Here is a 16885-nt window from a genome sequence, read left to right as displayed (position 1 = left end):
CCCCTTTCCTCACCGCTGCGCCACCACCACGGTGGGAGGGTGGCATGCTGATCGGGGCCTGCTGGCCAGAAGGAGGGATGAGGCATGGGAGGTTGGCTGCCGGCCCTGAGGAGGGAGCCGGCCCTCAGCCCCCTGGGAAAGGGGCCATGTCTGCCGCTACCCATCCCCAATCCTCCTTTCCAACCCCAGGGGCCGGCCCTGATCGGGTGATCAGGGCCTGCTGGCTGGTGGGGAGGGACCCCAGGAGGTTGTCCGGTTGGGGGTGGTTGGCTGTGGGAGCCCACTGAGCACCAGGAGTCTGCTCCTGCATTGAGCACCTGCCCCTGGTGGTCAGTGTGCGTCATAGCAACCGGTCATTCCAGTTGCTTAGGCTTTTATATATATAGACTAGAGGCCTGGTGCACAAAAATTTGTGCACTTGGGGGGGTCCCTCAGCCTGGCCTATGCCCTCTTGCAGTCTGGGACCCGTTGGAGGATATCCACCTGCTGGCTTAGGCTTGCTCCCTGGGGGATCAGGCCCAAGCTGGCAGTCAGACATCCCTCTAGCAGCCCGGCAGCCCTTGGGGGATGTCCACTTACCAGCAGGGAGCAGACCTAAGCTGCAGTCGGACATCCTTAGTGCTGCTGAGGTGGAGGGAGAGGCTCCCACCACCACCACTGTGCTAGCAGCCATCATCCTGGCTTGTGGCTGAGCAGAGCTCCCCATGTGGGAGCGCACTGACAACCAAGGGACAGCGCCTGCATTGAGCATCTGCCCCCTGGTGGTCAGTGTGTGTCATAGTGACCAGTCATTCCCAGTCATTCTGCTGTTAGGATCAATTTGCATATTACCCTTTTATTATATAGGACAGAGGCCTGGTGCATGGGTGGGGGCTGGCTGGTTTGCCCTGAAGGCTGTCCTGGATCAGGGTGGGGGTCCTGCTGGGGTGCCTGGCCAGCCTGGGTGAGGGGCTAATGGGTATTTGCAGGCTGGTCACACCCCCTTCAGGGTGGGGGTCCCTACTGGGGTGCCTGGCCAGCCTGGGTGAGGGGCTGATGGCTGTTTGCAGGTGCTCACACCCCCTTCGGGGTGGGGGTCCCCACTGGGATGCCTGGCCAGCCTGGGTGAGGGGCTGATGGCTGTTTGCAGGCTGGTCAAGTCCCCCCACCCCCAGTGGGGACCCTCACCCCATGGAGGTTTGGCGAGCCTGGGTGAGCGGCTGATGGCTGTTTTCAAGCTGGCCACACCCCCTTTAGGGTGGGGGGTCCACTGGGGTGCCTGGCCAGTCTGGGAAAGGGGCTGAGGGCCATTTTCAGGCTGGCCAAGCGCCCCCGGCGACGGAAGCTCCCAGCCTCTTCGTTTTTTCTTTCTTTTTTAATTCTGAAGTTTATTTACCTTCTATAATTGAAACTTTGTAGCCTTGAGTGGAGTTCAGAGCCGGCCAGGGTGGGCCAGAAGCTTGGCTTCCTCCATTGCCAGGGGCAACCCAAGCCTCCTGCTTGCTCCAGCTCCGTGGCCACGGCTGGCTGAAAGCAGGTATCTGGGGTTTATTTATCTTCTATAATAGAAACTTTGTTGCCTTGAGTGGAGCTCAGAGCTGGCCGCGGCAGGCCGGAAGCTTGGCTTTCTTCATCACTGGGGCAACGAACCCTCCTGCTTGCTCCAGCTCTGTGGCTGCTGGCCGCCATCTTGGTTGGGTTAATTTGCACATAGTCACTCTGATTGGCTGGTGGGCATGGCTTAAGGCAGTGATTCCCAAAGTGGGCACTACCGCCCCCTGGTGGGTGCTGCAGCAATCCAGGGGTGCGGTGATGGCCACAGGTGCATTTGTTTTAACTTTTTTTGTATTACCTTTCTATTCTGAGTTCAATAAATAGTTTCATAATTTCAAACTTCAATGTTTCTAATTTACACCTTTCTTTACTATATTTTACTAAAAAGGTAGAAACATTAATACATATATCTTTCTGTTTAATTGCTATTAAAATTTTAAAAAAATTAATTTCCAGGGGCGCTGAGTAATATTTTTTCTGGAAAGGGGGCGGTAGGCCAAATAAGTTTGGGAACCACTGGCTTAAGGCATAGCGAAGGTACAGTCAATTTGCATGTTTGTCTTTTATTAATGTAGATTTCTTATATATAATACAATGTGTAATGTACTGTGTCATCTATAAACACTTCTTAACTTTATCGAACCACCCTCTACTAGCCTTAAATGAATTTTAAATATATCACTGCCTCCAAAATGCTATCACGGGCTAACTGCTTTTCCTTTATCCAATCAACAACAGTTTTTATAACTATTCAATTGCCCATGATTGTTGTTTTATGAGCACTTTCACATCCTTATCAACATTAATACTCTTTTTTAATTGCTGATCTGTGGTCTTTGTTCTTTATTTCTTATTGACTTCAGAGAGGACAGGAGATGGAGAGATAAAAACTTCAATGATGAGAGAACCGTGGGTTGGCTGTCTTCTGCACACCTCCTACTGGGGATCAAGCCCACAACCCGGGCATGTGCACTTGACTGGAATCAAACCAGGGACCCTTTAGTCTGCAGGCTAATGCTCTACCCACTAAGCCAAACCAGCTAGAGCAACATTAACACTCTTGATGGTCTCTTTGTTTTAAAATTGTGTTAATCATCGTATTCACCAGCAACAAAAACATTCCCTCCTTTGTTGCCTGAGAGATGCTTTTTGTCATGCTGAAGTATCAGCATGAAAGGAATATCAGGTTGAAAACTGAAGTTTTGTCAACAACCGAGACATTATTTCTGTGAAGAACTTGGTGGAGAACCACACTGTTTGGGATGGGAGATGCTCAAGAAATGAGGTTTGACTGTAGATTGTCAATATGTTGAATCTACTTAAATGTATTTTTTTATGTGATCCTCTACATTCCCTCTGCTAAAGGGTAATCACTATCCTGAAATCTGTGTTTCTCATTCATTTGTCTCAAAAAAGGTTTTAATTCGCAAATATGTATCCCTAATCAATACAATCAACTTTATAAAAGTCATATTTTATGTAATATTCTATGACTTGCTTTATTTTTCACCCATTCTGTTTCTGAGATTTATTCACATTCTTGAGAGTAGCTTTAGACCCTATTCCCTTTTTCCTTTCAAGCACAATTTCAATTTCCTGAATATTCTCTGTAGTCTAAGAAGTGGGATTATCCAAGCAAAGCAAGCAATGAAGTTCTGGAAGAAAGATTCCCAGTCTTGGCAATAAGACAGCTCAGACATATTGACTTATCATTCAGTCCTTCAGCAGAGGGAATATGGAGGATCTCATAAAAGAATACATGTAAGTAGATTCAACATATTGACAATCTACAATCAGTCAGACCTCTTTTCTCAAACGTCTCCCATCTTGAACAGTGTGGTTCTCCACCTAATTTTTTACAGAAAAAATGTCTCGGTTGTCGACCAAAACTTCAGTTTTCAACCTGATAACCCCTGACAAAAAGCATCTATTGGGCAACAAAGGAGAGAATGTTTTTGTTGCTGGTGAAATCAATGATTAACACAATTTTAAAACATAAAGAGACCATCAAGAGTGTTAGGGTCCAACCCCAACAGGTCCAGGGGTCCCCAAAGGTGTGGATGGAGTCGGTGAAGAAGGAATGACACAGAGACAGCGTTCAGTTGATCAGCAGCCTAGCCAGGATCTCTAGCCAGGAACTCCAGCCAAGTTCTGGCTCTTGTCTTGTTACATCTGTATTTATACCAGTTGATTTTAATCCTGTCAATTTCTATTGCAAAGGTTAGGGCGTTTCTTATCTCCATTCCAGGGAGTAAAGATTATGTAGCTTAAGGGTGATTGTTTGTAGTTAAAGTGATTAACTACCTGCCTGGCATTTAGTTAAGGGGTTTTATTCCCTCCATAACTTCAGGGAAAAACCCCTACCTGGGGAAACAATCTTTCTTGGAGAGGCGACCTTGGTTAAAAGACATAGCGCCAAGAAGGTGAGCAAACATATTAAGAACAGTATGCCATATATGCCAGGTCCCCTGAAACATATGCTGTGCAGATGTTTCTTCCCTGCAGCGACTGTGTCAAGCAGCAAGGATGGACCGGCTTCCAGCACAAGAGTGTTAATGTTGCCCTAGATGGTTTGGCTCATGGATAGAGCATTGGCCTGTGGACTAAAAGGTCCCTGGTTTGATTCCAGTCAAGGGCACAAAACAATTCACTCAGAAGTTCAACTTTAAAAGTAATTACTGACTACAATATTCTAACCTTTCATGTCTCCTAAGATCTCTAATCTTCCACTTTGTCTTTATTTGTACATCTTCCCACTAGACTAAGTTCCCTGAGAACATGTGAATCTTATGTTTCTCCAATGCTTCAAAGTCCACTAGCGATGACTAGATCTAGTCACATCTTTGAACATTTTCCCACAAATTTGATCTACATTCTAATTACTACAATACTGCATCCTCTGAGCACACTAAGCTACTTCATACTTCTGTCTCTTTTTTATGATAATCCTGTTGCTTCTCTTCCTTGTGCATATGACTGGCCTCTCATCTGTCTTCAAAAATCAGCCTCATATCTAAACACATGACAAAGTTCATTTCCATATCTCTATTTTTATTTCTTTTTAAGCCATTACCTCTTTTCCCACCTCACAGGTTGCTACTGGTTATTTTTATCCTGAAATAAAATAAAAGCTGACTCCCAGAAAAAAAGAATACAAAAAGATGTAGGAGCCTCTGGGACAACTTCAAGGGTACCAATATTTGCATCATGGTAGTGCTGGAAGGAGAAGAGAGTGAGCAAGAAGTTGAAAACCTATTTGAAAAAATGACAAAAAACTTCCCTTACCTGGTGAAGGAAATATTCATACAAGTACAGGAAGCTCATAGTGTACCAAATAAGATGAATCCAAAGAGGCCCACACCAAAACACATCATAATTAAAATGCAAAAGTTTAAAGACAAAAAATCTTAAGAGCAGCAAGAGAAAAGCAGTTAGTTTCCTACAAAGAAGCTCCCATAAGACTGTCAGCTGATTTCTCAACAAAAACTTTGCAGGCAAGAAGGGATTGGCAAGAAATATTCAAAGTGATGAAGAGCAAGGACTTACCACTAAGACTACTCTATCCAGCAAAGCTATCATTTAGAATTGAAGGACATATGTAGAGTTTCCCAGACAAGAAAAAGCTAAAGGAATTTACCTCAAACCAATATTATGTGAAATGTTAAAGTGTATTTTTAAAGAAGTAGAAGAAGAGTAAATAAAAAAATATGAACAATAATATGGCAACAAATGCATATATATCAACAAATGAATCTAAAAACAAAATAAATGAAGAAACAGGACACAAACAGACTGATAGATACAGAGAACATTTTGATGGTTGCCAGATGGGAAGGGAGTTGGAATTGGTAAGTAAATGAAGGGATTCAGAGGTCCAAATTGGTTGTTACAGAATAGTGATGGGGTTGTAAAATATAGCATAGGGAATATAGTCAATAATATTCTAATAACTATGTATGGTGTCAGGTGGGTACTAAATTTATCAGGATGATCACTTAATAAGTTATATTAACGTCAATCACTGGGATATACATGTGAAACTAATATAATATTGTATGTCAAATGTAATTGAAAAAAATGATTTAAATTTAAAAAGCTGATTCCCTTGAAATAAGTATAAATTAAACAGCTCAGTTATGTTGTCTTTATTAAAAATGGAATATATTAAGTCTTTGTGTTTTAGTAAACATTAAAATTGATGTTAAACAATGAAAATGGTCATTATGTCTAGCCCAAAACACATACCTCAAATTCTTATCCAACTACTTCAGGAGATTTACTAGAGAAAGCAGAAGCCATATATATGCTAGCAAAACACTCTGTGAAAATTTGGGAAAAATATTTCTACAAAAAAATTGTTTTCCTTTCAATATATATTTGCTGCATCTGAAAACTCATGTGTGTTGGGTATGGCAGGGAATGGGGATGTTGTCCAAGCTTTGATTTTATTTAGGGTGCTGGGTTCATTAGTACTTAATTATTCACAATAAATACCCAATAACTGAATAACAGTAGGCCAAGAACAGATACATGGTAACAGTATGTCATGAACCCAAGATCATGATAAATCATACTTTATGTCCCTAAAGATCCCATTTTAAAAAAAGCAATTTAAATATAACCATCTTACAAAAGTAATAAAACAAAAAGCAAAACCACTGTAGTGGTTTGTGTATTTGCTTTCACTCTTTTTTCTATTCATAAGGGTGTGTAATAAAAAATACTATCCACATATAAAAATATACTTAGCTACCAACAGAGCATTTTATATAGCTGAAATAGTAAAATTATTTGGAACATTTCTCTAAAAAGTGATTTCTTACTTGATTTCCCACTTTTCTCTTTCTTCTTCACACTTTTATTTCTGCTATATCCTATTAGCTGTGGTTTTGATTTTGATTCTCTTAGCCAGCTAATGTCAGTCTTGCCGTCATCACAGCTGTATTCTGTGTCAGTATCACTAAAGAGGTTTTTATTTTTATGACTTGTTACCTATTTAAAAAAAAAGAATACTCATAATAGATGAAGAAATGTGTCTTATATGGCATCCAAAGTAAGTTAAACCAAAAATAAATTCCACAAACAAAACAACAAACAGAATAACTTCTCATGTTTTTAGCAAACTAATCTACCTGGCATTAAGGACCTATCCAAGAAGTCATGAGAAAATCCAGATCAGAGATTTGTATTTTCTTTTCTGTGCTGTTGTTAATTAAAAGCTGAATCACATCAGCTTGCTTCCATAGAGACACAACCTATTACCATCAAAGAAAGGAACTAAAGTTGTCACATCTATTACTCAATGATCACAGTAGCTCAGAGACCATTAAGAAAAGTCAAATTGGGAACATGGATAAGCTCTGAGGAAAAAAAGATCTAATTGTTTATGTTTTCCAGTTCTGTGACAACCTTTGGTATTGGAAAATTATTAAAAGAAATACTGGTTTTAATATGAGGATATTATAACTCACTCTTTTATCTTTGGTTTTGAGAGAAGGTTCGAGTTCATCATGATTCCTTAAACCAACCCTTAAACAAAAATATACATTAATTTTAATTAATCTTAAGTACTTTTTTCTTAAGGTAGCATGCATTGAACAGTTAGATCTGGATTTTCAGCCTTAGTCTTTACTAATTCACTTATATAATTCTAGCCAAGTGATGTTTCCTGACTTCACTTAATTATAAAATTACAAGATTAGATGAAAGTACTACTAAGTCCTTTCAGTTTTATCATGTAAGATGTACAACTAATATTAAAAGTGCACAGAATCTGGCCCTAGCCGGTTTGGTTCAGTGGATAGAGTGTTGGCCTGCGGACTGAAGGGTCCCGGGTTTGATTCCGGTCAAGGGCACATGCCCAGGGTTGTGGGCTCGATCCCCAGTAGGGGGTGTTGCAGGAGGCAGCTGATCAATGATTCTCTCTCATCATTGATGTTTCTATCTCTCTCTCCCTCCCCCTCTCCCTTCTTCTCTGAAATCAATAAAAATAATAATATAAAAAAGTGCACAGAATCTGCATTATTAACTTTAGAAATATAGTTGACTGTTAAAAAACACAGGATTTGAACTGCGCAGATTCCTTAATACACAGATTATTTTCAATAACTACTACAAATGTATTTTCTCTTCCTTATGATTTTTTTTACATTTTCTTTTCTCTAGCTTACTTTGCTGTAAGAATACTGTATATAACACATACAATATACACAGTATGTGTTACCAACTGTTTATGTTATCAGCAAGGCTTCTGGGTCAACAGTAGGGTATTAGTAATTAAGTTTTTGGGGAGTCAAAAGCTATACTCAAATTTTTAACTACATAGGGGGCTGGTGCTCCTAACCCCCATGTTGTTCAAGGATCAACTATAAATGCTGAAATAATAGGATAATAATGAGAGTAATTATGACAGTATTTCATATATTAAAAACTCTCAGATAAACGGGAAGGAAATGTTTAAGAAAAAGAACAATTGAGACAAGTGTATTTTAATCTGATTCAACTAATTATAATAAAGCACTTACAATTTTATTGAATTATCCATACAGGCTTCTCTAGCTGTAGCTTGAAATTCCTGGATCTATATTGTGAGTAAGCATTAATTTTTTTTTCTTAGTGTCAAAATAAGGTAAACAAAAACTAAAAGAAATAAACACAAAATCTAGTTTCTATCACTTCATATAGTCTTAAGATGTGACAACAAAATTAAGTTTAGAAAGCTAGAACTGTAAAATATACTAAAAATAAAATAAAGAGTAACTGTTTTTAAATTTTCAAGCCAATTGTAAATATTTTAAATTATTGTATCTATAAGAAAAGTGATTTTCTTGATGAAGTAGTCTGAGTTCCTCCATGTCCCAATTACTCATTTTTCTCTATTTCAATGAGAAGTACTTGAAAGGAAACTAAATATAGCTAGGTAGATACCAAACAAATTTTAAAATGTTTAAAAATGTTTGGAAAGAGACTGAACTTTGGGTAGTGAGCACACAATGGAGTATATATATATATATATGTCTTCTTACAAAGTTTTACACTTAAATTCATGTTGTTAACTAATGTCACTCCAATAAGTTTAATAAAAATAAATAGAATATATATTTTAAAATATTTTAAAGCACATAGGTTATAATAACGTTATGGTCATAAGGAAACCCCTCTAATGTGTGGAAATAATTAATGTGTGAAATAATTAATATGTGAAATGTTTGCTGTGTGAAGACCCCAATAACTCTGTAACTTCCAAATGTGGTGAACACCCCACTATCTTGATGTGAATGCCCTAAAGCCCTTAAAGCATAAACACCCTGCTCCTAGCACAAGGCACACCGTCGGGCTCACACTAATAAGACACAAGTTGTTTACCACCGACTATACAAGCAACAGATTTTTCTCCAGTGAACATCTCCTGCCTGATGAAAGGAGGACTCCATGTCACTCTGTGAGACAAGCCCCTGATTGACTGCCCTGCTGTGTGAGCCTGAACCAATTGTGGCCACCTGTCTGTCTCTATCTTCCTCGTCCATCTTTCGGTGTGCATCACCAGGTGGCCTTTGCTGGAGCCTAGGACCACTAGGAATAGGTAAATAAACCTTCTGTGACTGCATACTAATTCTGTCTTGTGTGTTCATGTGTTCCAGTTCGGCTCAGCTGTCTAGACATTGAAGTACCAGGGGATAGGCTGTTATTGCTGACTCCTGGTCACCTGCGTTTGTCCCACTAAGTCTAGACAGATAATCAATTAATTGGGGCATAATTGGGACAACATCTATATGAGGATGGAAATAAAATATACACGCTAATAACTGCATCATAGTTACAAAATAAATACTGAATAAATACAAAATAACTAGACTTCTAGCTTACCCCAAGTTTTATAATAGGCTCATCAGCTCCACTCAAATTAAAATTGTAAACATCATTCCTGTAAAAATGAAGAGAAAAATTAACTCTATTATATAATAAACTTGTTTTCTTCAAATATAAAACAATTTGTAAAATTTATGAAAAATTACTTACAATGAATGTTCAGAAGTAACATTAACAAAAGTAGTCTTCAGTTGTCTATAACATTTTTTCTGACCCTTTTCCTAAATACAAAAGTTTACATAAAACTATTCAAACTTGTATATTATTATACTTGGCAAATAAAGAACATGTGCAATTAAATTTTCATATACTTTCTAGTTGTTTTTCCGCTAATATAAATTTTACATTTGTAACAGTTTCTTTAATGTGAATTAAATAAAAGCATTAAATATCCATACTTAAAAATACTGAAAACTGCCCAGCCGGCGTGGCTCAGTCATTGAGCATTGACCTATGAACCAGGAGGTCAGGGTTTGATTCCCAGTCAAGGCATATGCCTGGGTTGTGGGCTTAATCCCCAGCAGAGGGTGTGCAAGAGGCAGCCAATCAATGATTCTCATCATTGATGTTCCTCTCTCTCTCCCTCTTCCTTCTTCTCTAAAGTCAATAAAAATATATTTTAAAAATACTGAAGACTTCAGGATTAACTAAAAATATAATAGAAAGTATTGAAAATCAAATACAAAATATAAGACCTTATTGAACTTAGATAAAATGACCTCTCTGGTATTCCACAAGCTGAATTTTAGTGATTCGAGAATCACACATACACACAAAGCACCTTTTTAAATACTCATTTGCTTTAAATTCTTCAATAGAAAAATCTTTGGGACAGGCTAAGGTTTATGTAAAATCTCAAGTGTAAGGCTCAAAATTTTATCAATCTACTAGGGCTCTTAGGGAAAAATATGTGTGAGATTATTCCTATAGACTACTGTTCAAAATGTATTCAACCTGATCAAAAAATAGTGAGGGCAGAAAAGTTATTAAATAAAATTCCATAAGACAAGGAAACAGCAATAGGTATATTTCCATAAGACAAGAAAATTGGAAGTAGCCAAAAAAGGTCTATATTTACAAAATAAAGAAGGAACAAAGCCCAGAGGGAATAGGAGGACAATGAAAAAGGGGGGCCTCAGGAGTCACTATAGCAACCAATTTGAAAGGGAATATTGACCAATCAGAGGGGATATTAGGACACAGGAACTACAGCCTTTATAAACTATGGAAACAGGAAGTCAGTGGGACTCTTCCCCCTCCCTATGTGGGAGTCTGTACTTGTTCTTTAATAAATTTCCACCGTTGCTGTACAATTTTTTTTAAATAAAATTGTTTTATTAAAATATTTAACTACTAGAGGCCCGGTGCACAAAAATTTGTGCACTCGGGGGGTGGGGGGGTCCCTCAGCCCGGCCTATGCCCTCTTGCAGTCTGGGACCCCTTAGAGGATGTCCACTTGCTGGCTTAGGCCCGCTCCCTGGGGGATCGGGCCCAAGCTGGCAGTCAGACATCCCTCTGGCAGCCCAGCAGACCTCGGGGGATGTCCACTTGCCAGTGGGGAGCAGGCCTAAGCTGCAGTCAGACATCCTTAGTGCTGCTGAGGAGGCGGGAGAGGCTCCCACCACCACTGCTGTACTGGCAGCGGTCAGCCTGGCTTGTGGCTTAGCAGAGCTCCCCCTGTGGGAGTGCACTGACCACTAGGGGGAAGCTCCTGCATGAGCGTCTGCCCCCTGGTGGTCAGTGTGTGTCATAGTGACCAGTCATTACCAGTCGTTCTGCTGTTAGGGTCAGTTTGCATATTACCCTTTTACTATATAGGATAGAGGCCTGGTGCATGGGTGGGGGCTGGCTGGTTTGCCCTGAAGGCTGTCCTGGATCAGGGTGGGGGTCCCGCTGGGGTGCCTGGCCAGCCTGGGTGAGGGGCTGATGGCTGTTTGCAGGCTGGTCAAGTCCCCCCACCCCCAGTGGGGACCCTCATCCCATGGAGGTTTGGCGAGCCTGGGTGAGGGGCTGATGGCTGTTTTCAGGCTGGCCACACCCCCTTTAGGGTGGGGGGTCCACTTGGGTGCCTGGCCAGTCTGGGTAAGGCAATGAGGGCTGTTTTCAGGCTGGCCAAGCCCCCCGGTGATGGAAGCTCCCAGCCTCTCCTTTTTTTCTTTTTTTTTTATTCTAGGATTTATTTACCTTCTATAATTGAAACTTTGTAGCCTTGAGAGGAGCTCAGAGCCGGCTAGGGCGGGCAGGAGGGAAGCCTCCTGCTTGCTCCAGCTCCATGGCCACGGCCAGCTGAAAGCAGGTATCTGAGGTTTATTTATCTTCTATAATTGAAACTTTGTTGCTTTGAGTGGAGTTCAGAGCTGGCTGCGGCAGGCGGGAAGCTTGGCTTCCTCCATCATTGGGGCAACCAAGCCTCCTGCTTGCTCCAGCTCTGTGGCTGCTGGCCACCATCTTGGTTGGGTTAATTTGCATATAGTCACTCTGATTGGCTGGTGGGAGTGCCTTAAGGTATAGCGAAGGTACAGTCAATTTGCATATTTGTCTTTTATGCGTGTCGATTATTAGGTACACAAATAATTAATGTCACTAAATGATTACTAATCTGAAATAATCAGACATCTAATATAATATTTAGTAAGCTAGAAATATTAAAATGAAAATATTCATTTTAGTTGTAATTCATCTTTAATTTTATTATTTCTTTTAGCTGCTTTATATAGATTAGCATTATTCCAAAAATTTTTTCTCTTAATATGGTGTCCTCCCAAAAATGTATGCACACTTTAAGAGTTGATAGCTCAATTTTGAAAATGAAATGTATTTTAATAAGCACTGCCTTCAGAATTATTCAAAGTGTGTGTATATATTTTTGGGAATATTATTACTTTAACTGACTTACCCTTTCCAATATGATTTTTACTACTATTCAGTTACACTTGTTCATTTCATCTTTTGCATGCCAGTGTGTGCTAGGTATTACAGAAGATACAAAAATGAGAAAAGATATTAAAGAGGATACAAAAATGAGCAAAGATGTTATACAGGATACAAAGATGATATTAAACAGTTACACTCTGCTAAAAGACAGAAGTGATATAAAAATCTGCACTAGTGAAGAAGACATCAAAAGGTACCAAAATAATTGTGCAGATTCAGAATTCTTGTGCATTATGGATTCTGAGTCAGGACATCTTGGAAAGTTTTTGTAAAGAAGGCAGACTCTAAAGCAGCGATTCTCAACCTGTGGGTCGCGACCCCTTTGGGGGTCGAACGACCCTTTCACAGGGGTCGCCTAAGACCATCGGAAAACACATATATAATTACATATTGTTTTTGTGATAAATCACTATGCTTTAATTATGTTCAATTTGTGACAATGAAATTGGGGGTCACCACAACATGAAGAACTGTATTAAAGGGTCGCGGCATTAGGAAGGTTGAGAACCACTGCTAAAGTAAGTCTTACAAAGAAGAATAAAGTTTTGACAATCAGAAAAGAAGGTGGGAACCTGCTGAGTCAGTTCCAAGTTCTTTCCAAAGGTCGAAGAAAAAGAGAATAAACACTTCGGGAATCTGAAGTTATGTTTCAGATTATTAGTTTCCCTAGGAAACTAATATTAAGAAACAAGACTGACTTTGAAAGGCACTAGGGAGCCAGACTAAGTCTCCATGCTTACTTCTATAAGCAACAGGGATCCAAGAAAGGTTCTGAACAAGAGAATGACACGAGTGAAGTGTGATTTAGAAAGAAAGTAGCTGGTATTGAATGGATTGGCACAAAGAAATACTAGCAGCATTAAGACTTACATAAAGGCTATTGTAGCAATCTAGGGATTAGAAATTTAGAATGCAAACTAGAAAAACAGCAGCTGGAATAGGCAGGAGAGGGAAGATTCAAGAGGAAATTACAAAATGTAAACCTCAAAACTTGAAATTAAGTTGAGAGAGAAAGTAATTGTGAGGAAATAAAAGATAATTGATATTTTAAGCCTGGGTGAATAATAAACATTGTTAACAAAAATAAGGGTTTAAGGAGGATCTACTTATGAGGGAAGATAGTATTAGGCAGACATGAGTAGAGCAAGGATGAAGCGCCAGGTACAGAAACTCACCAGGGCAGAAAGCCCGGATGCCTAGCAAGGGGCAAAACTGGGAAAACAAGAACCTTGTCCCCAGGGTAACCTATCCTCCCTTTAGCATATCACCAGGTATGCAGTTTAGAACCCTTGACCTTTTCCTCCCCAAAGATAACATCTAGGCCTCAGTTATATTTCATCTCCAGGTCCAGAAAAGCAGCAAACAAGACAAGTGGTGCTGCCATGGCTGCCCCTGGACTGGTTACATTGACTAATGATCCCCTGCCCTGGCACCGACCAATCAGTGGAGACCACAATCCAGAAAGAGCACACCTGGAAAACTGATGAGTATTCTATGGAGATACCCCCCTGAGACCTCCCCTAAGATTTCCACCTGCAAGAGAGAGATAAATTGTCTCAAGACAAATGACCCAGCATGTATTCTCCCTCCCAGGAGCATGCCCTTACCATTCCCGTTCCCCTTCCTTTCCCCCTCAGGAACATATTCCCTAACCCAAGGGATCCCATGAGACTTGAAACCAGGAGAGCAATGGGCAGAGGCAACTCATCTAGGGTCAACCCCCTGAACCTGTGTCCAAGGCCCCTTCCCTCTGACTTCTCAGTGAGCCAAAGCAGCCCAGCCTAGGCTTTCCTGTTGCTTCTCTCATGCCCTTCCTTGTTTCACTGTCCTAGGTATATTTTTGCTAGCATCATGGAACCAATACCCTTTTGACTCAGTGCTATGTAGTCCTTCCCTTTGGCTATCCCCATCCCCCATCCCCTTTTCCTGAAATAAATTCAATTTTTTTAAAAATATATTTTATTGATTTTTCAGAGAGGAAGGGAGAGAGATAGAAAGTTAGAAACATCGATGAGAGAGAAACATCGATCAGCTGTCTCCTGCACATCTCCCACTGGGGATGTGCCCGCAACCCAGGTACATGCCCTTGACCGGAATCGAACCCGGGACCCTTCAGTCCGCAGGCCGACGCTCTATCCACTGAGCCAAACCGGTTTCGGCAATTCAATTTTTCTTTATTCACCATCTGAGATAGCTATTTAGCCTGCCCACGTATCACCAACTTCAATCTTTCAGATAGGATTAGCTAGAAAAAAATGGAGACGAAGATATACTAAATCATGTCCTTCTACCATGTGAGGATGCAGTAAGAAGATGGCAGTCAGCAGATACCAAATCTGCCAGTGTTTTGATCTTGAACTTTCCAGCCTTCAGAACTGTGAGAAATAAATATTTGTTGTTTCAGCCACCCAATCTATAGTATTTTTTAAAATCCTCACAGAAGGACATGCTTAAAGAGAGGAAGGGAGACAGAAAGAGATAAACATTGATCGGTTGCCTTCCTCACGCACCCCAACTGGGGATCAAACCACAGCCCCGGTATATGCCCTTATCAGGAATTGAACCGGTAACCTTTTGGTGCACAGGATGATGCTCAACCAACTGAGCCACTCCACCAGACAGTGCTATGTTTGTTATAGTGGCCTGCAGAAACTACTGTAACGTCCCTCTGTCTTTGTCATACCTGCACAAGCTCAAGGTTATAAATGACCCACTCATAGTGGGAAACCAAAACCTGGCCACAGAACAATGGAAAACTGGCAGGTGGCCTTAAGAAAGAAGATATACTAAATCAGGAACCAAAAACTAAAAAATCACGCTCATATAGGTAAAAGAAGCATTTTCTTTGAAAAGCAGAGTAGAAGGCTTCTTTGAGTACTTGCCACTAAACATGTTAGTTGTTTAATCCTTTTATCAATATGCTGAAAACATTAAATCTAATTCCATCATGCCATTATTCTATTTTAGTGTTTACAGTCAATTATAGATATATTCATATATATAGTCAAATTCTATGATATATATAGTATAGTTAAATAAATGAAACCTACCTTGCTGAGCTGTAGATCATATTTGTTTGAAAAACCACTATAAAAAAGGTTTTGTCAAAATTAAGAAAGCAATTAAGTATCAGTAGAATGTTTTCCATAAAAGGCATTCTATATAAGGTAGAACATATTTGGGTCACTAAGTCCACATCCATATGTTTCTAAATCACTGTGATGTGATAGCACTAGTACCCTATTTTTGCACCTTCACTCACAGTATATAGCAACAATAATATTTAATTCTAAGCTGAATCATTTATGTAGCAGGAGGTGCCAAGCAATTTAAATTGAATGTTCTACCATGAAAATAATAATTTTCATTTCTTACAATAAGAGTGGAATGAATTTAAATGTGAATTAACCAACTGGCAGCCTATAAAAATACATTTTGTAATAAGAAAAGAACTAACCTTCAGAAAGATTATAAATAAGGAATACATATTTACTATATAAAAGTAAATCATTTCAGCTTATTTAAATTTCATTTTTTTTATTTTTAAGTTCTTTATTGTTTAATGTATTACATAAATCTCCTTTTTCCACCATTGACCTCTCCCCGGCCTTCCCCAACCCCCAGCACATGCCCTCACCTCCCCTCCCCATCTGTGTCCATTGGTTATGCTCATATGAATGCATATTAAGTCCTTTGGTTGATCTCTTACTTAAGCAATATATTTAAATATACTTCATTTTACTCATCACTAGACTCAATGAAAAATTTCTATAATGTCTATATCTTAAAGATTTCTAAAATGATATGCTGCACCAATTTGGTATTTTTGATATTTTATAAAATGTAATCAGATACTACAATGTCTAATTTCAAATTTAGTTCTAATTTAAACAGCTACTAATTTTAAAAGTAAATAAGTTACTATGTGTTCTCTCCTAGAAAGTTACATTACTTTAACTTGTTGAAAACTAACCTTAAAACAGTGTAAAACAATTTAGTTGTATCTGTCAGGAAGATATTCATTTCTAAAACTTAGGAACATACCTGTTAATGAAAGACTCCTTTAATTTTCTTGCAGACCGTATAGCATCATTTGGTTTGTATCTCTTATTAATTTGGCTTATCAAGGATTCTGCTGCATCAGCAAGTATTTTCCCTTTTGACTTTTCTCTCTGAAACAATTCATAAGTTACTTAAAAACTCTGTAAGTTAACCTTCAAATGAAAATAAAGGCTGAAAAAAATTAAGAAAAATCTGGCTCTAAGTATAGCCACAAAGAGAAATAAAGGGAGCCAGAGGTGACTTGGTAGCTTGGGCTTTGTTGAGCATGAAAACAAGCCAGGGTCAGTCCTTTCCCATATAGAAAGGACTATGGAGAGTGCTCTGTAGATATTGCTTTTAAAAGTTTCTATCCATAGAAAAAAAACTCATATAAAAAACTAAAGGAAACTAAAAACTGGTTCTTTGTAAAGATCAATAAAGTTGGCAAGCCTCTAGTAAGGTTAAGAAAAAAAGAAAGAAAGATGTAAAAGACAGATATTACTAATAC

General features: G+C 39.4%; 1 protein-coding gene across 1 annotated transcript in view; it reads right to left on the bottom strand.

The window, feature by feature from the left end:
- SYCP2 (synaptonemal complex protein 2) overlaps positions 1-16885 on the bottom strand; it is a gene marked incomplete at its 5' end in the record, with an annotated part of 101186 nt that overhangs the window by 24792 nt on the left and 59509 nt on the right. Inside the window, 7 exons of the mRNA XM_081097502.1 lie at positions 6357-6525; positions 7005-7062; positions 8058-8113; positions 9400-9457; positions 9553-9623; positions 15387-15423; positions 16381-16508. Coding sequence (XP_080953628.1) covers positions 6357-6525; positions 7005-7062; positions 8058-8113; positions 9400-9457; positions 9553-9623; positions 15387-15423; positions 16381-16508 — 577 coding nt within the window. The remainder of the gene's footprint in view (positions 1-6356; positions 6526-7004; positions 7063-8057; positions 8114-9399; positions 9458-9552; positions 9624-15386; positions 15424-16380; positions 16509-16885) is intronic.

This window comes from Myotis nattereri (assembly GCF_964212035.1).
Source record: "Myotis nattereri genome assembly, chromosome: 8".
Taxonomy (NCBI): Eukaryota; Metazoa; Chordata; class Mammalia; order Chiroptera; family Vespertilionidae; genus Myotis; species Myotis nattereri.
This window is presented reverse-complemented; position numbering and strand designations above follow the sequence as displayed.